The 27,342-nt window shown below is 40.9% G+C and overlaps 1 protein-coding gene across 1 annotated transcript in view; it reads right to left on the bottom strand.

Annotated features, from left to right (window-relative positions):
• Positions 1 to 8,190: 8,190 nt before the first annotated feature.
• GLB1 (galactosidase beta 1) overlaps positions 8,191 to 27,342 on the bottom strand; it is a 48,898-nt gene continuing 29,746 nt past the window's right edge. The window contains exons 12-16 of the mRNA XM_069810534.1: positions 22,406 to 22,495; positions 20,353 to 20,466; positions 19,089 to 19,220; positions 14,183 to 14,422; positions 8,191 to 10,143 (exon numbers count right to left, since the gene is read on the bottom strand). Coding sequence (XP_069666635.1) covers positions 9,883 to 10,143; positions 14,183 to 14,422; positions 19,089 to 19,220; positions 20,353 to 20,466; positions 22,406 to 22,495 — 837 coding nt within the window. The 3' untranslated portion in view covers positions 8,191 to 9,882. The remainder of the gene's footprint in view (positions 10,144 to 14,182; positions 14,423 to 19,088; positions 19,221 to 20,352; positions 20,467 to 22,405; positions 22,496 to 27,342) is intronic.

Below are 27,342 nucleotides of genomic sequence, written 5' to 3'. Positions count from 1 at the left end.
ACAGTAAAAAAAACCCAAACCAAACCAAACAAACAAAAAAACAAGAAAACCATCAGTGAGATCCTTCACAGCAAAAGCCACGTCTGCCTGTCCAGTGAATGGCACAAGCTAGATGCGTGTACTCCAAAAGCAGTGGCTGAGGACCTAGTACGTGAGACCTTGTACAGACCCACCAGCCAGATGCGCCTTTTGAACAAAAGGGAATTTCTCCTTTGTGACAGCAGTCCCATGCAGACAGACCGTGGTGCACGAGGGCAGAACGCAACTGGCCCCAGTCGTGTTCGTGCAGACAATGGTCATGTTTAGAAAAAAATCCCATGTTTTATTACCTGCAGCTAACTAGATGGCTTCGACTCTCTGCACTGGCTTCCTTATCATATCAGGCTGCAGACTTAAACTGGGCAGAAGTAGCCCAACCGTGTCTGTCACTGCCTATTGACCAGAGCTGATATGCCCAGCATAGACTGCAGCACCCTTATTCTTTACTTCTCCCTGAAAAAAAAAAAAGCAGTTTTTAAGGTTCTGCTTTCAGCCTTGCCAGGGATCTCAGCCATCTCATCTCGTGCATCTGCTACATAGAAATCAAGACTCTGCCCTCCTTTGTAAAACAAGGCATTTTGCAGATGAAAAGCACTACAATGAAACTAAGAATTTATTATTATAGAGACAAAAATCTGTGTATTCATTGCTAGATTTCTTGGCTTATCTCAAGACATCAAGAACCATGTGCACTCTTTTACTCACAGCCCAAAAAGTTTCACCTCCTTCCACAGAAGATGAAAACAACTTCATAATGCCATAATGCATTATTCTAAAAAAAAGCCTTTGGTTTTGAGCAATTTCTTCCTAACATTTCTCAGTCAAGAGGTGATTGTTGTCCTGAATCATGAAGGTTTGCAGACAAAACCCCTACTCCTTTTAGACTTGCTTGTCTGATTTACTTCACATTTTGACATTTGTAATCAGCAGGGGGTTTCACCAATTTGCATGAACACGCTAAAACAGGTAGCAGGAAAAAACTAAGTACTTCATAAGAACAGGAACATTCTTTCCAAGTCAAACCAGCATCACATTTTCGCATCAAAAGGCATACAGCCTGACAATAAGTGAGTAGACAATAAGTGAGTAATGCCCCAAATCAAAATACACTATGGAGCACAGACCAGGGATGCTGAAAGAGAGCTGATGCTTTTAAATAATCTCAATTCCTATACACCAGTTTGCATTGCAGCATGTCAGATTTAGAGTTTGGGGAGGTTTTTTTGCAAACTGAGTCATGGCGAATGAGCAGCTGAATCAGCAAAGTTGAGTTTCTTCTACTGAGAAGAATTTAAAAGCACTGAAATTCCAGCTCAATTTAGTAAGAAAAAAGACTTCACCTCAAAGTTTCAGGTGCTGAAATTCAGCATGAGTTGATCAGATGAGATCAGAGAGATGATCAGATACACTCACCTTCAAAAGAGGAGACAGGGCTACATGGACCTTAGTCATACTCAGTACCATTATTCTTCTATGAAAAAAATACGCTTTTATTAAATGAGAAAAAGAAAGTGAAGACAACAAATAATACGAGCTGAGCTCTGTGTATTTTTGAAGCCCTCAGCCTCTTGAGACAAAAGCATTCTCGTGCTACACCAATGGGGCAGACCCTTGACAAACTCATTACACAGAGAGAGAAGAAACGATGGGAATCCCTGAATGTTCTTTCACCCACCTTGCAGGACAAGAGCATGGTTGCATTTCTGAAGAAGGTACTTGCTCACCAGAAACCGTACTGAAACCAAACCAGGCATCAATCTAGTCTTATTATTTCGTGAACAGCTAGAAATATGTACTGCATGTCAAGGACTATCAGAAAAAGCATGGCTTCCACCTTGAATTGCAAGGATAAAATGGAAGACAAGACAGTGATAAGCAGTTGGGGAGCAAGTACCAGCAGAGCTATGGGTATTCACGACCTTGTGGTTAGACAGATTTTTGTTGGGATTTGGATCTATTTTCCCCACCCTGCACATCCAGCCAGGGGAGCTGAATCGTCACCTCAGTTCACCTCCTTTCTTTCATGTAATATTTTCCACCCGTAGCTATGAAAATCTGAAAACTACAGAGCTCAGCATCGTTCACCTTTGCCAGTTCAGTGAGATGTGAGTCCACAGCCAGTAGCTCATTAGGTGGTGGCTGGAGGCACCAAAAGGGAAATGATTTTCTTTCCCCTCTCCACTGCCAACCTGCTTGGGTTTGAAAAAAGAAAAAAAAATATGTAAAAAAACCCCAACAAACAACCCGCTATTTACCTGACACATTAGTATGCTTTCCCCTCTGTCTTCACCAGGCTTCTCATCCAGACCATGTTTTGTAACACTGGATATTCTTGTTGGCTTGTATCTCCATAGTGCTTAAATATCCCGTCTCAGCACTTTCTACTGTACCTACAGGAACAGGAGGAAAACTTCATGCAAATCAAGTCTGCTACTACTGTAATCTCATTTCAGTATCTTTGCACAGACTGGGTTTTTCAGAATTTTTAAAAAAAAAAAAAAAAGCCTTTTGAGCAATTTCAGCATAGCTAACTTCTATTCTTGCATCTGAATTACTGGTACCTTCTGTCCAAGTTCTCTTTATTTCCTAGGATGGGTGAACAAGCTGCATTTGTGTGTGTGTGTGTGTGTCCCTTTTTTCCAATAAAAGACATTAAGAGGAGTTCAAAATTTGGCTAATACTAAACCACCAACTGTCCTAGCAGTTAAAATTAGAAAGGATCTGTAGAAGCTCTAGGTTTTCTTCAACACCTCTGAAGCCTTTGAGTTAAAGCAAACAGACCTGAGAGGTTAGACTTGAAAAAGTAAAAAAAGAGCTGCTTCAGCAGATACCAACCTGCAGCAATTTTCTTCTATTTCAACATGAGCTAGGTAGACCCAGTGCTTTAAATAAACTCACATCTGCAAGCATCTATGTTTGGCTGTAGTCAAAAGACTCACATTGTTTTAACTTCAGCTTTTGAAGTAGATACTGCTCTGGATCAAAGGACCAAAAGACCAACATAGGAATGCACGGTAGCCAAAGTCCCTGCTTCGACAAAATTTTGCAGGAAATCATGCTAACCCCTCACGAGTTCAGTACTAGGTTCTCAGGTTCTTCAACGCACCGGATCTACCTACTAATCATGATTAGTGCAAACCACATCCTAAAACGGGGAGGGGGGGGGGGGGAGTCAGAAAGCTTGAAAGAAGATTATGTAGAGTGTGTGCAGGATCCAGACCCATCTCTCAGAGCCTAAAAAGCCTTCTGGGAAGCCTTGCTGGTACAGCAGACTTTTTCAACATCCAGAAATAAAATTTAACACAGAGGAGGCAAGAAAGGAGTGCAAATTTTCCTTCTGCACAGCTTCTTATCCCATGCTGCAAAAACAGCAACTAACATTTTCATTTAACAGGAGAAAGGTTACGGTCTAAAGCTCAGCAACAGACAGGGCATGAGGAAGCTTAAGAGCAAGGTATCATTTTCTTTTCCTCCTTCTCCTCAACAATTCTACCTATTCTTCAGAAGGCCCCTAGACCTGTAGCGCAGGAACCCATCCAGATCCTGCAACCACCACACAGAACACACAGCCACTCACCTTCTCCCAAGGCAAGTGCTTTGGAGAGTGCTATTGCAGAAGTCCACAACCAGGGGAGCTTTCTGGCTAAATTTAGATTAGATATCCATAAAGAGGGTTTACTCTGTGCATCTGACCAAGATTTGTGGGACTTGTGAAAAGGAACCTCTGAATGGGATTTGGAAGAAAGGAGAAAGGCATAAGCAAGCTGGAAGCAAAGGCATCTTCGTCCAGCTTGCAAACTAATGATGGATAGGTGGAAGGGGTGGAGATCAACTCCACTTCAGACAACCAAAGACATACTGAAGGAAATTTTTTTTAGTTTCTCTACACATAAGACTTCCCTAGTGTGAGAAGAGGAACGAGCAAGATGTAAGGAAGAATGAAACAGGAAACAGAGAATAATTTCTTAGCTACAACATTAGAGGGATGACCCTCAAATTGCTAGGCATTTCCCTAACACTGTGCTCAGATTTGTGCTCTGGCCCACAATCACAGACAACACTGAAAATGCTCAGTTAATATTAGTATAGAAGCATGAGCCCTACAGAAGTACCAACTTTAAAAAAAATAGTGCATACACTTAAAATGAATAAGGAGACTTAAGAAAAAAAAATCCTTTCAAACCATAGATGCTGGCTGCATTTTCCTACTGGATGTGCACTGATGTTCAACAGATCCACTCTACTAAAGAAAGGCCTTTTCCATTGTGGAGTTTCAAACTTGATTCCCAGTTCCATTAGGGAGTCTTTTTTTTTCCCCACCCTTGTCTACCAAGTAAATTATAAAAGGCTAAATTACAGTCATGCAGCTGTAAGAATATTACCAAAGTGCAAGAGAGCAATCTTATCATGATGCTTGTACAGAGTCTGCTATGAACATGTGCTGGGGAGTTTCATGAGCAAGACTGTGCTTCCAATTACAACACTACAGAGTTGTAAGTGGGACCTTCCTAAGACCCTGACTTTAGAGTCCTATACATACTTGGCTCCTGAGGGACAGGTGTATGTGCTAAAGCCCAAAACAGGAATTCTTAAATACATCCCCAATTCCTTGGTCATAAAGACCATATATCCTACTGAAAGGGGATTGCATTACCAAGGGCCTGAAACAAGCACTAATTCTGTGAAACCTTTTGTAGGTAATACACACTTTCAAGACTTTCCCCAAAGCTGGGGACTCCCATTCACTACTCCCATCTTTGATAACATAACAAGCAACACAAAGCATCTTCTGAAAAGAGGTTTTTAAACATACACACTTTATTCAGCAAAAGCATGACAAAGATCCCCGTGACATCTTTTTCCAACAATTTTTCTATTCAGCCCTTTGTATCAAGTCCCAAGATCATCTCTTCCTGCCCAGTTTTGCCTTCTCATTGAAGAATCATTAAAGCAGGCCCTATTCTTCTGTACCTTCCAGTTTCTTTTGTCATACGATCTTCCAGCCAGGACCTCAAGGCTGGCTACCATGCTTTTAAGTCCTGGCCTGCAAGACAGCTTTCTTGCAACTTAGTCATTTCTTTCAAAAAAAGCTGCTGCAGCACCCAGACCAGGTTATTCAGGACCTGGTCGCCCTTTCACATCCTTGCTGAGTCTTCTCTATGTTGCTCTGCACCTCTTAACATTTCTGTAAATGCAGTCCATCAGGGAGGTAAGAAGATAACAGAGAGGGCACAAAACAGTCTCAGGGCACAAAGACATACTTAGTGTTGGCTGTGGACAGTGAAAGCGATAACCAGCTTACATACAGCAATGATGACTTCAGTTAGCTGTTGACAAGTTTTCCAACAATAGCCTGCCTAGGGAAGACTGGAGTCCCCATCACAAGAAATTTTGATGAACAACTTAAACAAACACACTGGGAATACTTTAGATTGAGATGACATTGGCTTAGGGTAGAGAGGCATAGGGCTACATCACCTCTCACAAACCGTTCATCTTGTATTATCTGTTAAAATGGTGTTTGCAATCTGGAAGAGATACATACAAGAACAAATTAAAGAGAAAATGTGGGGACTGCACATCAATCAGCAGTTCCTTTGGGAAGTTATGTTAGAGCATTTGCAAGCAAAAAAGGGAGGAAGATGAGTAGAAGATTAGTGATTGCAAAGCCATGTAACAGAAAAACATTCTCAAGTAGTTTCCTGCTGGTACAGAGACAACAATAGCCAGTAAATAACCAAGCTGCTGTCAAAGGCTCAGGTCAGGATCTGTCAGCACTGCGAGCTATTTGCTCAAATACGGATGGATTTCCAGGAAGACCGTCCTAGGAAAAGTGTCAGAATATCCATTTTACACATGCAGAGATGCTGTTGTCCCCAGTGATTTCAATATATCCGAAATGAGAACACAAGGAGACTGCAATAGTCTGGTCAGCCATCTGATTATATCAAAGTGACCAAGTCCATCCAAAGAGAGTCGATTCCTTCCCCTTGCAATCCAAACTCAGGCTTTTGTTAACAGGTCACCTTCTCAGCCTGGACAGCACAGTTTCACCTCCTTCAGAGCATACTTAAACACAGGATTCTTCTGTAATTGCCATTTCTGAACATCTGACTCATATTTGTCAGGTGGATAGTGTTTGCTGTCCAGTCAGGAGGATTGTTTCTAGAGTCAGACTCCTGCAAACATTCAAAGTGTGCAAACAAATGAGTATTACATTAAAAAATTGCAAAAGAATACCATAGGCACTGTGGAGCCCCCAAAGAGATGGGACAGGAGGAAGACAGGGAGACCTGCCTGCACAGGAGAATTACAAAGGGCATGGAGAGTCTAAAGGCATATGGACAGGTCAAGTCTCAACCCTGTGATTCAGGGACTATGAAATTTTGATCAACAATTAGGAAGATAGTTATATTACAAATATAAGGGAAGAAGTAGTCTTGTACATAAATTAAGAAACAGAATTCAACTACATAGTGCACACTATTCACCAGTTCATGTTCACCTACTTGCTCATTCATCCCAAGTAATCACGTTTAAAGGCCTTCATTCATGGTCAGGCAGGATTACAGTTTAAGCTTACAAACCCCACTCCAGGGCTGGAAAAAAAACCATATCTGTGTTAAGATGAGCCCCTACAGCTACACTTCACAGGCAGATTTCAAATGGCGCTCCCCTACAGAATTGCAAAGATCACACCTACCTTCTGTATGGGACCAGTGTAAAATCACCACTTCTTACAGACTGATTCTGACTAAATACCAGGTTTGCACTGGTCTGCCAAAATCAGAGAACACTGTGCCCCTTACTCAGCTGCTGTGTCAGCAAAGCACTTTCAAATTCGCAAGGACAGGCAGCAAGGAGGATTTGAGGAGCCATAATTTTAGCATTAGGAACGTTGGTTCTCACCATGCCTTCAGGAGGCAGCTGGGTCCACCAGACAGACCTTCCTGTCAAGCTTCAGCATCTGGAACAGATCACGGAGCTACAACGCAGACACTAGCCAGGGTCTGACAATGTTTTCACACCACGCCCTTCAAAACCAAATTGAAACTAGACCCACCAGTGCCTTGACCTCTGGGTCAAGGTGAGCCAGCTAACTCCCCACAGTCCCTCTTCTCCTATGCATTTGCCCTCGGTCAGAAGGTTTCATTCCGATTTCATTTCCACCCCCGGCACAGCTGACAGAACTACATGTGAGGCTAGATTAAAATAACTGACCTGCTCAAGACGGCAAAGGAGCAAATGCCAAGCTGTCCCATTTTGTATCACATACTCAGTCCTAGGAGGACTGCATGCCAAGGCTAGGAAACCCAGGATAAGTCCCAGCCATGTAGTAGCAGCAGTGGTGCAGGCATAGTGACCCAGTCTGCAGCATGGGCAGGGCAGAACACCCTGCTACAGCACCTACAGACACATCCTTGGGTAAAGCAAGAGGCAACAGGTTCACCTTGGTAGTACTGTTCTCTGAAGGCCCCTTGTCACAGAGGCATCCCTTCTGCATACTCAAATACACACCACACCGCTTGGCAACCTCTAGCAGTGTTTTCATGTAGGTAGACCAGGATTAGGAATCAGGGCCCCAACTTTCAGTTCCTTTCTGTAGGCAAGAGATGACATCACTGAAAGCAGTAAATAGGCAGGTGTATTAATGAAGCTATCCAGAGCCCTACCTGAAAAACTTTAAGCCCATTCTTTCCATGTTGTTCTTGTTATTCTTATATCTAACCAGATGCATGTTTGTAATCCTTGATGCAAAGCCTTTCTGCTTGTAATATTACACAGTTACGGCAAAAAGTGAAGTCTCAGGGATTACACTGTTGTCACATGTAAAAAAAAAAAAAAAAAAAAAAAAAGAAGATAGAATGAGAGCCAGGAGTTCCACTCCCCTGACAGCACTAACTGCTGGAAAAATAAAAATACTCCCAGCTCTTAAAGCACTGAACTATTGTAGGAATAATACCTAAATAGTAATGTCATTCTTCACACTTCAAGCCACAAAACCCACAACCTGTATGAAACTAATTCTGTTCCATTCCTTACTTTCAAGGCCTGGCTCTGAAATAATTAATACTTCATATGAAACTGTTTGCAGAGCATGTTCCAGAGTCTGCATAAGGATAGTGCCAAGAAAAAAAAAAACAACTGGGGTCAGAGAAGACCACTTTATTCCAAGAACAAAGTGTGTCTGGTACTGAACACACAGCCCTCAGCCACTACACTTTGCATTCGAGGTGAGAATTTAAGAGTAGAAGCTCTCTGGCTCAGGTGAACCGCATGTGTCTGGTTTGAAAGCCCATCAAACACATAGCAGAGATGTGGATACTCAAGCAAGTGGTGCTCCTTTTCACTCTCTCCTCTGGTGACAGTATCAGTCCTGATCAGCTGAGAAATAGTCAGGGTTTTGCAATGGCCATCTCAGAAAAGGGCGGCACCTCCAGGGTCCACACAGCCCATTACAGCTACTTTGTTTTGCTTTACTTTACACACACCTTCGTAACACAGAAAACAAATGAGACATCAACAAGAATAACCCCTTGTCTGTAGAGACTTTACAACCTCCTTTCTCCCTTAATACTGTAACTGCTCATAACTCTTCCTCCTCCCCTTTTTCCTTCTCAAACACACACAGGAAGGATTTCATTTTTAAAGAACCATTTTAATAATGTCAGACAAAAATCAAAGGAAGAAACCACATATTATAAAAATACTTGATTCCATCATCTTAATCTTTTGTTGTTTAAATCTCACCAAGGAGTTTGCATGATTGACATCAAAACCATAAGAATCAAAAAGAAGATTCTCTCTGCTGCAGAAAGTCAGCTTTACGAAGAGACTTTGTGCATCTTTGCAAATACCAGGCACTTACAAAGACCATCAGTTTACTGGAACAAAACAGAAGATGTGAATTAACGACTAAAGAGAGAGTTAAAATTCTTTAACTTAAAGCCTTCCACTTCCAATGTGCTGGCCTATGAAAACAGGTACTCCAGGCCCATTAGAGGAAAGGGGGGGGGGGGGGGGGGGGAGGAAAAAAAAAGGAAAAATGGCTTATTTTAAGACTACATTCTGCAGGCAGGTTAATCAGAGGCTATGGTCCAACCGCAACAGCCTAAATTTTACGTATGTCCTCGTACTTATCAATTTACTTAAAATCTTCAGAGATAGCAGAAAGGAAGCAGTAAATTCACTTTCCAAAAAGGGACAGATGTAGACTACAAGGTCCCTCTCCATGTTACTGCTGTTTGGACAAGCTTGCATTTGAGTGCTCTCTTCCACAGTTCTTCTAACTGCTCCCCTAAGAAACCAATGGAAATTTTTCCAAGGTCACTTGCATGGAGGTGAAAAAAAAAAAAGAGGTCTGTTCAATGTTGGCAGCGAGCCCATTCATTGTAAAATGATACTGATACTAACCAGGTGATAAAATCAGCTGAAAGTGTCTAGTCTATTGGCAGCTTTGACCTACCAGTCCACATGAGTAAAACCAGCAAGCTAGTGGGACTCCGCACCCCTTTTGTAGGCTCCTCTCCAGTTACAAAACATGGTAAAAAAAAAAGTGTAAGAGAGTTCCTGTAATGTAAGCAGCCTACAAGGACTACATTTTTAGTAGACTGATGCGAATGTTATCTTCCAGTTGAGTTCAATTTCACAGTCCATGGCACATTCTAAAGCTACAGCTTTTATTTTTTAAGAGAATTTCAGTATTTAACTCTGGCAGAAAGTCTTTAAAAAGTTGCCTCAGCTAAACAACTTACTGATTAACACTGAGTCTTTAAAAAAGGGAAGTATGGTTTGAGAGAAAGGGAAGCAAAGTGGGGGGAAGATAGGGAAATACTCAAATTATTATAGATGGTTCAGCCATATGTCTCTAACAAAGAGTTGGGGGGCATAATTTTCATACTGTGTGGTTGCATTGATGTTAGGTTTGTCTACAAATTCTATCTCACACGCCTGAGTGCTGCAAGGAGAACGCTCCAGCTCCAACACTGTTATGTTGTTTGGCACCGATGAAACAAGTATATTCCTTGGAACATAAAGGGTCAACTGAGGACCACGTGCTGGCCAGTAGCGACCAAGATTAAAGCCGTTGATCCAAATTTGCCCCTGTTAAGAGAGAAAGAAAAAAATAATGACATTTTAATAATTTGACAGAGATCAAATGACAAAATAGCTTTAAGCATAATGCTCTTCACATAACTGAATTTCCTCCATCTTTCAGTTTGACAGAACACAAGGATAGAAAAGCTGTTCAAGAAAATGCTAGTGACAGTCAAAAGAATCTAAATTCCCTGATGAGTTAAAGCCATCATTAATATTTGAAAAAAAAGCAGTCAAATACTGCAGTAATTCCAAATATGACAACACTTAGGAAAACAGAATTGCAGGTTCCTGGCACCGAATTTTGCACCAAGTTTAAGACCAAAGCAAACCTGAAAACTGTATTTGCTTGAAGCTGATTGTTAAAAGGACAAAGAACTCACGTAAGAAAAAAGCAGATCCTATTTCTATTGTGACTCTCTGTACAAGTGTAGGACTACAGCACCTTGGTAGTCCCTTCCTGTTGCATGATTTCATTAAAAAGATACAGCTTGTCTGGACACCTGAAATTCAGATGTCTATTATATTGTAACAGCTTAGTCCACAAAAGAGCTTGTGAAACCACAATGCAAGAGAGTACTGTATTTTGTTGTAGTTACCTACAAAATCTTTGGACGTCTGCTAGCATTAAAGTTCAATGAAATTGTGGTTAACTTGGCATACAAACTCTTTAATTTACTTTTCACAGTGGAACTGGCCAAAAACCCTAGTTCAAAATACTGTTCTAACATTATAAATACCTTAAGTTTAAAAGATAAAATGAAATTGGGCAAGGGGAAAAAGAAAAAAGTCAAAACAGTCATTTATACACCACAAAATAAACACATTGAAGTGACACAAATGCAGATTTTTCCAAAAGTCTATAAATTGGTGAGTTGCAGAACGTTTAGTAAAACTGTAAACAGACTCCTAGTGCGCTGAGCTGAATCTTGGTTCATTAAGCAAGACAGAAGGGAGGATATACAGCTGATTTGGACAAATAATTTGCTTTTACTCCTCCTAAGTGTCCTTTCACCATAAGTCAGAAGAGAGTTCAGTGGACAAGAAAAGGGATGGGAACAGATAATTTTATCTGTGTTTTCCCTCTTGCTTTGGCCTTTGGTAATTTGAACACAGAGGGAAAAACAAATTAACTCACGGCATTGATGTACACTGATAGAAATAATAAAATAGTCTGAATCAGTGGAAAGGATGGACTTTTACTGCACTCTGATTTATAAAATTGTCTGGGACAGCTGAAATCAGAATAATACTTTTAAAGGATTTACAGAAGCACAATTGTAATATAGCGAGTATTGCTGTTCAAGCTGTTTTGGAGGTATTTTTCTTGTATTTTCTTTCTCAAGTATTTATGAGAACAAGTTTTATGAAACTTGCATGAGAAATTTTATAAGGAGTTGGTACATTTGCAAAAGCAGGTGAGTTATTTCATCTCTGTATCCACTTCCGTGGTATAAGATCCTATCTTGCACAGTCTGCCAAGGTGTTAATAAACTTTGCCCTCAAACTTTTTTTTTTTTAAATCGGGTTTATCTTGCTTTGTGGCTTGTTTCTGCTGTATTAAAAGGCAAGGGAAGAGCTATTTATTCAAGCTCACTACTTCTGTAGTAGTTTTAGAAGAAAACATGGCATTAATGCAACCTCCACACACACAAGATAAATTAGCGAGTGCACCACTAGACAGTAGCCTACCTACTACAGAGAGTGACCGTAACCCTGTGGCAAGTAGGAGTTTACTGTAGGAATGAACTGCATTAGAGTTCTAATGCAGGAGGTATAAACAGGTCCCTGTTCCTGATCTTAATCAGTCACTGGTTGTAACTCATTTTTCCAGTAAAGCTATGAACTTAATTTCTCACTACCAAACTGTCTTTATTAACACTGCAGTTTCTAAAGACTGCACACTCAGGAATTTGCATGCCCTAAACCAGCAAATCATTACACTATACACACTACCAATAAACATGCCCTAGACAAAATAAAGGAAGGAGATCTGTATCTTCAGGAACAGGATTTCCTTCAGCAGGGTCAGCAAATACAACCCATGATTCCACAGAAAAACAAGAACAGTCCTGATTCGAAATCCTCTTTTCTGTCAAAGAAAAAAAAAAGTCCAATAAATCTAACCATACATTTAGAGGCACGTATGCTTAAGGACATTGTGCTTTCTCAAGGGAGGGTAGAGAAAGTTTTGTTAATAGTGAAGGGTTTAAAAACCACTGAGGGCAAGCAAGCTACAACACAGGTCATGACTGTTAATGCTGCACCCTTCCTTTCAGACTATCCAGCATGCCACATTCCTTGTCTTAATATGCAAAGGCAGGACCATCATTAGAACTATATGTTTTCTTGGCAAGTGTTGTTTCCGTGGTTTTCCAACTACTCAAGTAGGTGAGGTTTGACCCCTATTAAGAGTCCCTCTCCACACCTTGGCATCAGCAATGTATACACTGCCACTCAAGGAATTAAGGCCCAGATACAGCAGGACATAAGTGGAATTTACACCCTTAAGGCCCTCTGCCTTAAAGGCATTTGCTTATTGGTAAAGTTATCGGGAAGTCTCGGTTTCCACACAGAGTATCACCTCAGTCTTACTACTCCCAGGTCTCTTATTTAAAACTTTGGTCCAATCCATATAAAGCTTGAAGGATCAATTCAATAGCCCTACTTACAGTTCATCTGGGATCTCTTCACCTTCACTTCTTTAGACAGTATACAAACTATGTAAAACAGAGGTTTCTACAGATCAGAGGAAAAGATTTCCACCACTATATAAGAATTCTTGGACTGGTTTGCCAACAGGCAGGTATGGTCATCTCACTTCCTGAAGAAGATTTATGATTCTTGGGGTCACAGAATTTACTGCAAAAGTCTCAGGTTCCAGTTCCTGTGCAAAGAGCTATTTTGGGATTTTATTCAGTGATTGTGTAAGACGTGCACATATATAGGAACAGGGACTAAGTCAAGACTTCCTCATCCAAGCTCAGTGCCAGCAACACTAAAAGCGCTTGCAATGAAATCAGTCTTCTGCATATTGGGAAGTGCTTTAGCCACTACAATGCCATAGGTAGATCACCAGCAACCCCTTCTCCTATTCCGTTTTAATAGTAGTAAATTAATTGTTTCAGAAAGGCATAGTTTTGCTACCTAACACCATCACAGGCACTTCCCTGAAGCCTGAACTTCTGGCCAATACTTTGGCCTCCAAGAGGAGTGGTACTTTAGTGCACACATTCTGCTCTCTGTGCCTCCCACCAGCTAGTTGAGCTGGTCCTTACCCATCCTGCATGCTGGCTGTTTCAGACATAGTGCTGTGAAAACACACTCTTTGCTGCTCTAGCTACCCTCCAGCCTATGAGAAGTTCCTATTAACAGAGATCTGCCCACAGGCTTCTCACAACAGTGCTCTCTGATCCGTTCAGTCCAGCTACAGGTACCCTCCAGAAGACAAGCAGTAACGTCTTCCACACACTGGATCTGTATCTATGGGCACAACACCAGCAGTTGTGTCCAGCACTCTCTGTGCTTTGTTACAGGATCCATAGTTCCTCACACAGCACCACCAGTATGTTCTTAGTTACTTTTAATCAATTAATATAGCCAGGAAAGCATCCTGTAGCATCTCACTTTCTCCAGAATAAAAAAATTATTTTATCTCGGGGCATGTATTCACTCCCTCCCTCCAAAAAGCTTCTTCTGCTCCACATCTCAAAACAAAAAAATCCTACAACTAAACGCAGCATTTCTAAACAGCCTGAAATTTCATCTTTCTCACTGTTGAAAAACTAGGGTTTGGGTTTTTTTGTGACGCTCCACTTTCTAGACCAATACCATGTATCTTTTGAATATATGTTTCCCTTCTCTTAATGGTTTATCTCCAGATTTACTTAAAGGACGGAATCCATTTCCTCATCGTTTAAATATATTTGAGACACCCCACCACTACAACCAACTTCTACCCATGCAAGAGAGGTGGACTTTGGTTGTCCATAGAAGTTTCAGTAGCTTTGAGTGGACTTCAAGTTTTTACAGCAAGAAGTTGTACCTTTGTCCAGCCAGGAAACTTGACATAGGTGTCTTGAGGCAAGTCTGGAATCCCTCCAGGAATTGAAAGTCTACCAGTGTAAAAAGTAGGTGCTTCATAACTCAGTGGATTGCCAACAGACCTCTTTGGTCGATAAAGGTGACTGTTAATGTCATGGTTCACTGCTCCATCTATGTCTAGAGGATAGATTTCCCATTCAACAAGTATATCTTGATCAAGAGTTAAATTTGAAACCAGACCCTAGGAGGAAGAAAAAAAACAAACCCAAAATATAATGTTATTTAAGTTATTTGGCTGCAAATATAAATCAGTCAGGAATAAAAACTGAATCCAAGTACTTGCAACAGCTGCCAATCTGTGTATGAAAAAAACAAGCGTCTGGTCTTCAAGTTATAAGCTTTGCTTAAGAATAAAGGGTTTCATTTATTGTCTGTGAAAGACCTGTTTCAACTCTTCAAAACTCTTCAAAGTTTTGAGCTTTCACTGATGTCCAAGTTTTTTTTCAAACTTTTTTCCCCGTAACTGTGAAAATTTCTGTTTTGCTTTAACATGAATGCGATTCCAAAACCTGCGGCTTAATAAAAAGCAGAAAAAGCATGAAACACTGTAAGTCTGAGATACCATCAACAGATTTGGTAACACTGAGTCACTAACCCAAGACATTAACCTGCACAATAGCAGAGAAAGCAGTATTTACTTCCTACAAGTCTTCTACAGCTAACATACAGTATCACAAAATCAAGGCACATGTTTTGTGGCCCTGATTCAGTGAAATACTTTAAGCTTACAGTCAGCTTGAAGCTCCCAGAGTTCTGTTTCATTTCTATGGAACCATGCGTGCAGCATACCAGGGTACTCGCACAATGAATGCAAAAGCAAGGGAAGGTCATGATTTAAGAAGAGTGAAAGGAACATTAAGTTACCCCTGCACACATCCTAATTGTTATAATAATAGTTTCTAAAGTGGTGTTCCAGTGCAATGTAAGGGGCTGATTTTAAGCCAATGTTGCTACATCCATATAATTGCTTGAATAGACCCTGCACAAAAGCTGTTTTTCAGTGCAACTTAAGTTCTGTTGCAAACACCACATGTCAAACAGGAACAAGCAAAACCGCATTTTCTATGGTCTTGGAGGGCTGATACCACGTTGTGTGTCTGTTCTGATGTCTAATAAACATTGCACAGACTTCACAAGCCTCATCATCAGTACAAGCACTAATTGGTTTTCTCTTCCTTTACCTAGATACCCACTTTACAGAACATGAACTTATTTTTCTTATATCAAAATAAAATATCTGCACAGAGTTAAGTGGCAAAACTTTTCTATACAACCTAGACTTTACTCTGTCTAGCAATCAACTGACGTAATGCAACATAACTTTAGCCCAAACTTTCTAACCTGTCTCCCTAAGCCCATCTTTAGGCACTATGAACGGTGTGATTTTTCAAATGAGATTAAGTGCCTACTAAGCATTCTTACTTTTGTCTGCATAAGAATGCATATTTAACAGTCCAGATATGGATAAAAATTTTCTAAGTAAAACAAAGATATAGGTGGCAGTTGGGATGTGAAAAAATACAGAAAAAACAGAAGCCACACTCTTCCTTTGTGTCCTTCAACAACAAGGCTTAGATCAGCAGGATGTTTTAAAACCAAAATCCTTTTAAGATTCCCTCCCAAAAGCCAGATGCCTAGTTCCACTTCAAGCCTAAAAAAGTGATAAAAAAACAGCCAAACAAAACCCAGAAAATCTACACTATTTGCTTAAAAATGCAAGGCTTCACAAGGTAGGAACCTCTTGCCCTAAAGTTATTTTTGAAAGTACAAAATATCTAAAACCCAAGGTATAATTATTCCCAGTTTTCAAAATCAACACAAAGAACAGCATGAGGGAGGGATTCTATGTGAAGAAGCAACACACATATTTCAAAGCTACCCAAGAAAGGCTGACTCTTCTACACAGAAGGATCCTGCTTAGAGATTATTCTCACAATGCACATGTCTACTAAACTTGCTTTCACTCATTAATCTTTAAAAGATTGAAACCCTGGTCTAAGTGTGAATTTCAGCCCAACCACAGCAACACTGAGCACCTCCCTAATCCAACCTCTAACCCTCTATTCTGTTACCTTAATTTAGCACTAAGCACACAGGTTTCTTTATCACCTGACCTGTTATTAAATAAATAAAGGCAACATTTCTGCTGCATCAACATAAAGGCAAAATACTGGGGAACTAGCTGCCCTCTCCTGCCACTCAGATAAAGGCAAGGTACCTTGGAAAGACAGTATGAACAGAGTTGGCACTACTGCTACCTGCTGAATTTCTATGCCACAAGCAAAGAAAAGCCTTAGTTGCTGATGCTTTTAATTCAGAGGCTTTCATACATCCTAAAACTTCCCACACATATTTAGCTTGTTCTGATCAGAATTTAAAGAACTGCATGCTTTCCAAAATGTATGGCAGGGGAAACTTGACCAGAGTTTGTGGTCTCATCAACTAGGCTAGTCAAGATGCATCCACACTTGGGTTTACTTTTTCCCCCTACTTACAACCTTAAAAATCCTACCTCCTCACAGCATATGTGCCCTCTGCTAACTAAATGGTACTGTTCAGGCATAGATCTTGTCCTGTGGTGTTTATCTTTCTCCTGCTTTTGCATCCAAACTAACCAAGAAACACTTTGGACAAGTCTTAATTCTGCTCTGAGACACCTATCACAGACAGAATTTAGACTGAGAGGAAACAGAAGCTTCTAATTTACCTGGCATCACGCTCACACCAAAAGGCACCACAATCGCCAGACAGCTATTAATCTGGACAGTCATTAAACATTTGACAAGCTTTCTGAAAGAACACCATCAAATTAATTTAGGCCAAGTCAAATCTAGCAGTTAGGGGGCTGCAAATCTCTTCTTAATTGTAAAGCTTTGTAATTACTTCATTATTACTTGTGGCCTAGTAGTATCAAAAACTAAAAAAAAAATTAGTGCTGTGGCACTAACACAACACAAACACAACACAAGACTGGCCTCTACAACACTCCTCTCTTTAGCAAATACCACACAGCACTGGGGATCCCATTAAATCTAAAACCAGAAAAGTTTCCTTTTTGCCCCTGCCCTTCCTAGTATTACATTAGTGGCACCTCTACTGCATTGGGTTTACATGGCAAGGTTTGGTAGCAGGGGGGTTGCAGGGGTGGCTTCTGTGAGAAGATGGGAGAAGCTGCCTCCGTGTTGGACAAAGCCAGTTCCAGCCAGCTCCAGAATGGACCCACTGCTGGCCAAAGCTGAGCCCATCTGTGACACTGGTACTGCCTCTATGATAACACATTTAAGAAAGGGTAAAACAAAACAAAACAAAACGACCTAACTGTGTAGCAGCTGTGAGAGAGGAGTGAGAAAAATGGGAGAGCAATAGCCCTGCAGACACCCAGGTCAGTGAAGGAGGAGGAGGTGGTCTCCAGGCATCAGAGCAGAGATTCCCCTGCAGCCCGTGGTGACACAGGTTGTCCCCCTGCAGCCCATGGAGGTCCACAGTGGAGCAGATATCCACCCTGCAGTTTGTGGAGGACCCGACACCAGAGCACGTGGATGTGCCCTGCACAAAGCTGGAGCCCATGGAGAGCCCACCCTGGAGCAGATTCCTGGCAGGAGCTGTGGAGAGAGGAGCCCATGCTGGAGCAGGTTTTCTGGCAGGATTTGTGACCCCACAGGGACCCACGCTGGAACAGTCTGTGCCTGAAAGACTGCACCCCATGGAAGGGACCCATGCTGGAGCAGCTCGTGAAGAACTGTAGCCCGTGGGAAGAACCCACATTGGAGAAGTTCATGGAGGACTGTCTCCTGTGGGAGGGATCCCACGCTGGAACAGGGGAAGAGTGTGAGGATGAAGGAGTGGCTGAGATGAAGTGTTATCAACTGACCACGTCCCCTATTCCCCATCCTCCTGTGCTGCTTGTGGGGAGGAGGTAGAAGAATCAGGAGTGAGGTTGAGCCTGAGAAGAAGGGAGGGTGGAGGAGAGGTGTTTTTAAGATTTGTTCTTATTTCTCATTATCCTACTCTTGTTTAACTGGCAATAAATTAAATTAACCTCCCCAAGTCGAGCCTGTTTTGCCTGTGACGGTAATCACTGAGTGATCTCCCTGTCCTTATCTTGACCCACAAACCCTTCATCGTATTTTCTCCGCATCCTGTTGATGGAGGAGGAGTGATAGAGTGGCTTGGTGGGCACCTGGTGGCCAGTCAAGGTCAACCCACCACAGCCACTCATGTGGGGACGTGACAGTCCCACAGTGCAGCAAGGACCCAGAAGCATTCAGAAGCTTTCTGGTAATTATCTCTAGGACCTGATCAGTCCAAATCTAAACTGGCAATTTTTCATGGTAAAGTGCTTGTGAAACAGGTTTTCCTAGCCACGCTGAAAATACTGCAAGGGTACCCTGCTGACAAATGAAATGGGACATGGAGAGACATACAAAAGTGTGTATATATATATATACACGTATACACACAAATACAATCCCAGGATTCACGAGCCTCAAAGTACAGCCAAGATCTAGACTAATTTCCAACCTATTTTTGGAGTTTATCCAAACAGCTTTGTACATTTTAAAATGTTAGCTACAGACTCAACTCAACCTGAAAGTCTTGTTGGCGACACTTTGGCTGACAACGTAATTGAATCAACAAAAAGAATTAAAATATGTCTGTCAGTTTTTAATTCCACATTGATTTTGGTGACTGGAAAATTCAAATGAAAACTAGTAAGTAGTTATATTTTGAGGTAAAGTTAAAGCTGTGTAATCCTGATTTTTTTGCTCTAATTCACTACTTTCTTTTTAACCTGTGGAAAAGAGGAAAAGCCATTGCAATCCAGTAACTCAATTGATTTTACTTACCTTAAAGTCATTATTGTATCTACCAAAGTTGACTCGGCCCATATTCTCTACCAAGATGTCCAGATTTGTTCCAGCCTTCCCAGTTATATTTATCATAAGCGATTTGTCCCTTTCAAGGACACCTTGAGGAACCTATATGAATTACACCAAGAGGAAGAAAACAATAATCACTGAAAACCAACAAAACCCTATTACTTGGCTCTTCAACTTGCTTGAAGAAAAGAAAGAGGACAAAGGAAACAAACAAAGTAAAAAAAAAAAAAAAAATCCTTTCCTCCTCTTGCATGAGAGCGCGCACACACACACAAAAAGCTATGTCAATATTCACATTTCAGTACATCAACTGGATGTGCTATTAGGCAGCATTTGTCTGACACCATATCTTTCCTTAGCTGATTTCAACTAACTCAATCAACTGTCAGAATCCTAGTGGTTTTTGATGCACCTGATTCACAAAAAGCAAGTTCTCAAATTTAGTCTAGTGACTGAAAAGATTCTGGCGATATCCATGAGTAAAAGGAGCTTCATCTTCCAATTAAGACTGCATCAGTATTAAATTTTATTTATTCCCATTCCCATAACATAAGGAAAGAAGAGCTTGACCTGAACACAAAGGTGATAAGAGTCAGCACAGGTCAAAGATTAATCAAAAAAATAGATTATCAAAGTCCGTGAGTTGATATTAATTCTCATTAAGTAGGAACAAAACCCTGCTTAAGGGAAAAAAGGTAAAGTTCACATCCTGTACGATAAACTTTTTTTTTTTAACTTGCGGTCAGAAGCCAGTTTCATAAGGTAAGACATAGGCTCAGGCTTCCTCACCCTCAAAGGGGTGGGGGGGGGAAGGAGAGAAGATTAAAAAAACCAGACAAACTATGGAAACACTGTAGAAAGCCACCAGGCATATATATCATTAATGTATTTCATGAAACTGCACAAGTGAACCCTTCTAGGGTTTGGGGTTTTTTTCACTTAAGTCATGAATCTGTATAAACATACAAATATCTCAAAAATGGAAACAATTAAGTTTTCCTTAGAAATAACAGATAGTCATATTTTCTGAAATACAAATATGAACACTGAGTACAAATCAACTGTATACTTCCTTACTTCCTTCATCTGATTAAACAATCTTATCTAATAAAGTTGTTTTGGTAAGCTGGAGAAAGGAGAGGGGAAAAAAAAAAAAAAAAAGGCAGACTGCATCCATGACTTTCGTGAAGGCCACTCATGGCAGAAACAAATACCAGCAAACAATGTTTACCCCATCAACAGAGACATAGGCACGATCATGGACTCCATTTAAAGGTGAAGACAGTTGTGTTGGCTCCGTACAGTTTTTTGGAAGCGTAGTTCTGTACAGTACAAACCCAAAATACTAAGAAAAGAAAAGAAGGGAGAAAACCCAAACAGATTAATGAACCAAGTCATTCCATAGCTTCAATTCAGGTCATGGGTTAGAAATATCCCACATTCCTGCCTACATGCTCAGATGGAAACATTAACTTTTATTCACCTCAGATAGATGCTATCACAGACACCAGCTTCAGATTAGAGTTCACTTTGACCTTTAAGTAATGGGTGTAAATTCCACAGAGTTTCCATTTTTAAATGTTTAATCAGAACATTTACGTAACTTTAAAAGATAAAGGTCTTGGCTATGAAGGTATTTCTTCAATAAAAACACAGCAGTGAATGACTGACAGTATTATTTCTTCATTAAAAACAGTGAGACAATAGCTGGAAAATCCCCTCCTAACTGAGTTTATATAACAAACTTGAAAGTGCACATTTGTCACCCAGTGCCCATAAGTTGACATATTCATTAAGTCTATATTATCTATCAAACTAGACATCATCAGGAACATTCTGGAATATTTTTCACTAAGTTACCCATCAGGATATTAAAAAAAAAAAAAAAAAAAGTCAGACATTAGATTTCTTCTAATCACAAATTGAAACACAAATTTTTTAAAACAAGGCAGAAAATGTATCATCCCTTCTACTCAGTAGCCACAAACCCATTTACTTTCTAGACTTGGATTAGAACATAAACCTGGCAGGAAGAAGTGAGAGTAAACAATTTCCATTCTGCTATAATTATTATATTTGCAATACATTTGCAACCATGTGCCCAGAAAAGGAGGGGGGGGGGGGGCAGGGAAGAAAAAAATTAAAAGTATGCTAAGAAGCTCAGCTGGCTGCCCTCTTCTCTCGGGGGTCTTCCTAAGCAGAGTGCTAAGGGTGGGAAGGCCAGAGGATGAGAGAGAAAAGCCCACTAGAAATTACATCCAGCCACAACATACTACTTGCAGCTTCTTTCACACCTCTGTATTAGTGGCTTGGAAAAGAAAAATCTGAGCTTTGAACCCCTACTTGACTAATGCCATATCCCAGGCACCTGCTGAACTGCTTCCCCCACTTTTCCCTCCCCCAGCTACTACCAGCATCCCATTCTCTCCAAGTAGTTTATTCTAGCTGCAAGCAATTAGCACCAATGCTCCAGTCTCTGCTAAATGCAGCACAGAAGCAATCAGAGAGTCATGTAACCTTAATGGAAAGAGAGAGTCCCTCAGCAGTGAGGAAAAGATTGACTGTGAAGGAAGATATGGGAAGTCACCAGAATTGACAGGGAAGCTGATGCAGAGACTGACAGAGAGGGAGCATAGGAGAGAGCGGGAGTCAGCAAAAGCCACAGGAAAATGCAGAAAAATCTATTTTTCCTATCTCAACCAGTGGGGTGAATGACCTCGACAGTGGGTTGCAACAACTCTAAGAGGTTGCTCCCAAAGGTTTCTCTCACTGCATTCTCTTGCCTCACCATACATATAGTAAAAGGACTACAAGTAAGTAGGAGGCCCATAAAAGTGTCAAACAGATTGAATTCCCCAATCTCCGGGCCCCCTGACTTGTATGAGAAAGCAGTGTCTCAGCCACTGTGCTCACTCTGATAGCAAGTGAGGAGAGGCAAAGTAAAAACAGAATAAGGAAAATTAATAGTGAAGAAAAAGATAGATTAAAAAGGGCTCTTAAGAACCTGAAAATCAATACTTCAGAGAGGAGAAAGATAAAGGTGAAAGCCTGGAGAGCATACATACCTACATTCATGAAAAGAGGAAAACCTCAGGTGCAAAACAGGAGCACTGTAGAATATGGAAAGGTCTCCAATGCAAAAATCCTAGACACCTTTATAATACTATTGCTTCTGTGCTGAGATAAGACGTCAGACACTGGACATAAGAAGAATAATACCACAGAGGGTTGTTCAAATAAACTGTACAAAGTTACTGCTAAGTGCCTACTGAAGGAAGCCTCACCTGCTTTAGCTGAACAAAGGTTAACGGGTAAGTGCTTTTCACTGGTCCAGCAGGTGACAACCTGTCAAGAGCCTCCACCACAGTGCCCACCTGCAGCGTAGAAAAAGCAGATATATGAAGGTCAGTAAATTTCAATTCAAATATAACAGCTTGCATATCCAGCCACCTAGTCAGCTAGCTGCATCTGTCCAGAAAGCAAAGAAATCTTAAGCCTTTACATCATCCTTACAGACACATTAATACTACAATACAGTACAGAGAACTGATGAACCCTGACAGAAACATGGTACATGTGGAGCAATGTTTTAAAAATCTAGATGTTCTAAATTTAACCCAGGAGTTTCTCACAAAAGTTCTATAAACAAATACAACTGCTCTGGACAATTAATATGAAACAACTATATTATCTAAATTTTGCTCAATTATACTACAATCAGGCTAGGGAAAATGCCACTGATTTCCAGTGGGTTACTCTGGAATTCTTCTGAGCTAAGTAAGGATATGATTTGTTTCCATCAAGCGTTCTCTAAGATGAATATACCCTATTTAGCCTTAAATGATTTTAGAAACCCCAAGGCTGTAATTCAGTGTCACATATAAGTAGCTAGACTGATTTTAGCGAGACTGGGAGCAAAGTATAGGCTAGTCACATGCGCAAGTACCTTGCTGGATAAGGACTTACATGCATACAATTAAATTGCCTTTTGTTGCCATCTGCAATTTCCTTTTGCAACTACAGTTTTCTACTCAACTACAATTTCCTCTCAAAGTCCACTATCAATTTTATGTTAGTCAAGATGCACACAATATGCCTAGTGTCTTACAAGCTCAAAAAAAAAAAAAAAAATCAACTGCATTCATCTTTTTCATGCAAGATGTCAGTCTGTTTCACCAGAAGTACTGTCACTGTTCAGTGGTAGTTACACATCAGACATTCAAAATATTTCTCAAATGCTAATTTACTTTCAAATGCTTGAGAAAAAAAAACAGTAAAAAAAATTAGGCATTTAAAATCATGTAAAACTGTATGCTATAAGAGCATTCATATCAATACAAAATTCTGAGGCTACTTCAATAACAGAAGTATTGAATTTTTGCAGAGCATACGTGAAAGTCAGGAGTGCTGAAATATTATGTATTAAAATGTACATCACTGCAAAATGCTGTATGTGACAGAAGTCAGCATGAACCATCTATGTACACACAATTATTTCTTCAGTATAGTACTGGTTTTGGCTGGGTTAGAGTTAAATTTCTTCACAGTAGCTTGTACAGGGCTATGTTTTGGATTCAAGCTGAAAACAGTGTTGATAACTCAGGGATGTTTTAGCTACTGCTGATCAGTGTTTACCCAGAGCCAAGGCCTTTTCTGCCTCTCACCCCACCCCACCAGCGAGCAGGCTGGGGGTGCACAAGGAGTTGGGAAGGGACACAGCCAGGACAGCTGACCCCAGCTGACCAAAGGGATATTCCAGACCATATGATGTCATACTCAGCAGTAAAAACTGAGGGAAAAAGGAGGAAGAGGGAGATGTTTGGACTTACGGCATTTGTCTGGTCAAGTAACCATTATGCGTGATGCAGTCCTGCTTTCCTGGGGATGGCTGAACGCCTGCCTGCCTATGGGTAGTAGTGACGGAACTCCTTATTTTGCTTTGCTTGCATGCACAGTTTTTTGCTTTACCTCTTAAACTGTCTTTATCTCAACCCACGAGTTTCTGCACTTCTACCTTCTGATTCCCTCCCCCATCCCACTGGGGAAGAGTGAGTGAGCAGCTGTGTGGGGCTTAGCTGCCTACTGGGGTTAAACCACAACCAACATGTAGACATAGACCTAAATGGACTCTTGAAATGAGCTTATCTCAACTCTTTAGCTAGGAACAAGAAAGCAAAAGCAGGCCATAAGTATACAAAGGGTAATGACATCACCACCTGGAGGTCAGATCACCCTCACTAGTCCATAGCTAAGCATGTTCACCCTTGCAAGAAGGCTGTCAGTCAAATGATGGCTTGCAAAGTTTTGATGAAGGTAGTTTGCTCTTAGGTTTTCAGTTTAAGCATCGTACATAAAATAACAATCAGTTTTCACAGAGTAAAATTCCCCAAATGCTCTGGACTGTGTATGTGCTCCATTCCCTATCTTGCGCTCCTGTTAAAGCAATATGCAGCACTTGGCAGGCCACAGGCGAGACTGAACTGCCGGGTCTCATACAACAGCTGTGAAGCAAGAGATGAGTATCTTTGCACAGACACTGACAGAGTTGATTTATAGAACTAAACAACAATCCTGTGACCATTAATAGTCTTGGTCCCAAGTGGACAATGAAATTAGAAATTAAGCAGTATTAAGACACACATGGTCACTTGAATAAGCTACTAACTGGCAACGAGTGCTGCTTTGTGCCTTGCTGAACTGAGCATTAGCAGCTTGTACCTGTGCCTGTTTGATTTTTTTTTTTTTTTAAAGTTCCTGCTACCAAAGGGGCTTCTGTTCTGAATACAGGTCAACCACATATGATTCACTTATGGACTGGGCTGGTAGAAGCTTGTTTCTTTGCAACTTCAGTGGATTATTTTTGTTCAGCTTTTCATTCCTAAGTGGTGCATACAAAAATAAAACCAAAACAAGATCTGTGCTTGCTGCAAGTTCCCATTGACTGCTACTTAGTGGACAATCGGTATCACAACAAACTTAACAGTAAATTTAAAAATTACAAACACTGTCAAGAATTTTTAAAAACCTCAACCTGCAAGACAACAGATTACTACTAATACAAAATAGCAGTACTTTTTTATCCTCCAGAGCAAGGTCTTCGAAACCAAAGTGTAAGATCAAGCATGAAAAAAAAACAAACCAAAAAAACAAACCCCAAACAGAAAAGCTCCAACAGGAATGATATCAACTACTGGCAGCATCCTGTTTGCTTAACCCCTTTCTACCACCAACTAATGTCAGTGTTGCCTACTACTTGCTATTGCTTGAGCTCTCCACATCCCAAGAACTGAGCACATCTCCAGAACCTATGAGTCTGCAGGTTGCAGTGCTGGGACAGGCATTTCCTTTGAGGGCCCTGAGGAGTGCTTGGTCACAAGTGGTGACCAGAAACTACCACCTGCTCACAAGCCTGCACAGACACACAGACACATTGCAGGCACTAAGACTCGTGCATTTCCCTCTGGAAAGGATGCTGCCCACATTCTGGGTCTTAAACCCCTAAATCCTGTCATCTTGCTCATATTTCTTGCGCCTATCTATTGCTGTTCTGCCCTTGCCTGCCCTCATTCCTCATCTTCAACACTTCTCTTTGGCATCTATGCAACAAAATTTTTTCCTTACTGCCTGCTTTTCTGTCTTCTGCTCTTCTGTAGCAATGTCAGTATCCCCAGCATCTTTTAATAAATTATATTTTTCCCCACCAGGAGAATTCTTTAAAATAATTAAATAGCTCAAAATGAACAACAATGAAGTGCTGATCACTGCCGATCAGTGAACAGCAGGGGAGCTTTTCTTTTCTTTTCTTTTCCCTTTCTTTTTTTTTTTTTAATTAATTTTTATTTCTTTTCCCTCCCCAACTAGCCTGGGTTCCCCAACTATTTTCATCTGGGGCAACCTATTTGCAAGCCTCCAAAAAACAGCATATCTGCCAGACAGCACTGCTAAGGGCAAAGATCTCTTTTCTTCAAGCTTAGGTCCTGAGTAGCTGATCAGGTACTTAAGGACTGTATTGTCACAGAATATCTTGTGGGAAAAAAAAAAAAATAGAGAACAGTCTGCTCTGGTTACATGTACCTCTGTAAAGTACACCATATGACTCTTGAAAATAGTCTGGAGTCTCCTTTCCCTCTTCCTTTCTGCAAAAGTGTCAAGGGAGTTGGTTCACTGCAAGTAGATTCAATGCTCTGCGTTGTAGCCTGACTGCTGGACTTCAACTGCACAGTGAGGCTTCACACAGTATTTGTTTTAGCACTGTCACTGCAAACGATATAGCTGGGAAGTTTACTATAACCACAGCTAAGTCCTATCATTTAGAATATTCCCTCTCTGATATTCACCCAAATACATTCAGGCTCCTCCATACAACAAGGTGCACTGGATCTAGTTCCAGCAGGGGCTAGAACGCATCACGGAGTTGGGAGGATGGCTTTGGCTGGGACAGTACAAACCCTCTGTGATTTGAGACTCATCCTGTGTTGCAGGGTAACGAAGCAGAGGAATAAATTGCTGCTGAACTTAACCAGTGGGTTCACAGAGCAAAAAGCAGCCTTCTTCCCAGAAAAGAATTCTAGAGGCTTTCAGTGCAGATCACACTATATGTACAGGCAATGACAGGAACCTCACACCTGGCAGTTTAGACATGCCATCTGGGTTCCTAAAACGACTGGGTGGAGAGTAAAACAACTCCTCTCAAAAAAGCAGGATGTGTAGAAGGTGAGAAGGTGCAAGAACAGAGCTCGCAGTGTGTTGGCCAGGTCAAAGCTGCGATATTTGAGCAAGTTTAGTCATCCGACTCCTCCTTTGTAAGACAGGTGTCTGGGCCAGGCACCCCACAGCATTCATTTCTTGAAGGCATGAAAGAGAAACTTCATCATTCTAGTGAAATTGGACAGCCTGAGAGCCATGAACCACGAGAAGATGGAAGAGTCAAAATCTGATTGCTAGGCTCCCAAATGCTGGCAACCTATGATATCAGTAGAAGTGATGGGTGCACTGATAATGGTATTTAATTAGTCACTACCTAATATAAGCCAGTTCAGTGAAACCTGCCCTAAAAGGTCTGAAGATACTCAAAGGTTGTTGAAAATGATATAGATCTGTTTCAACTTCACTGTTGAATCATTTTTATACAAAAAGTATTTCTGCCCACCACTGGAGTGGGATGACTTGAAAACGCCTGCAAAGCCTTATCACTACCAAATTTTGCAATGCTACAGCTGCA

This window comes from Haliaeetus albicilla, chromosome 2 (genome assembly GCF_947461875.1).
Source record: "Haliaeetus albicilla chromosome 2, bHalAlb1.1, whole genome shotgun sequence".
NCBI classification, from domain to species: domain Eukaryota; kingdom Metazoa; phylum Chordata; class Aves; order Accipitriformes; family Accipitridae; genus Haliaeetus; species Haliaeetus albicilla.
The sequence above is the reverse complement of the archived record's forward strand: the minus strand, read 5'-3'. Positions and strand labels throughout refer to the sequence as shown.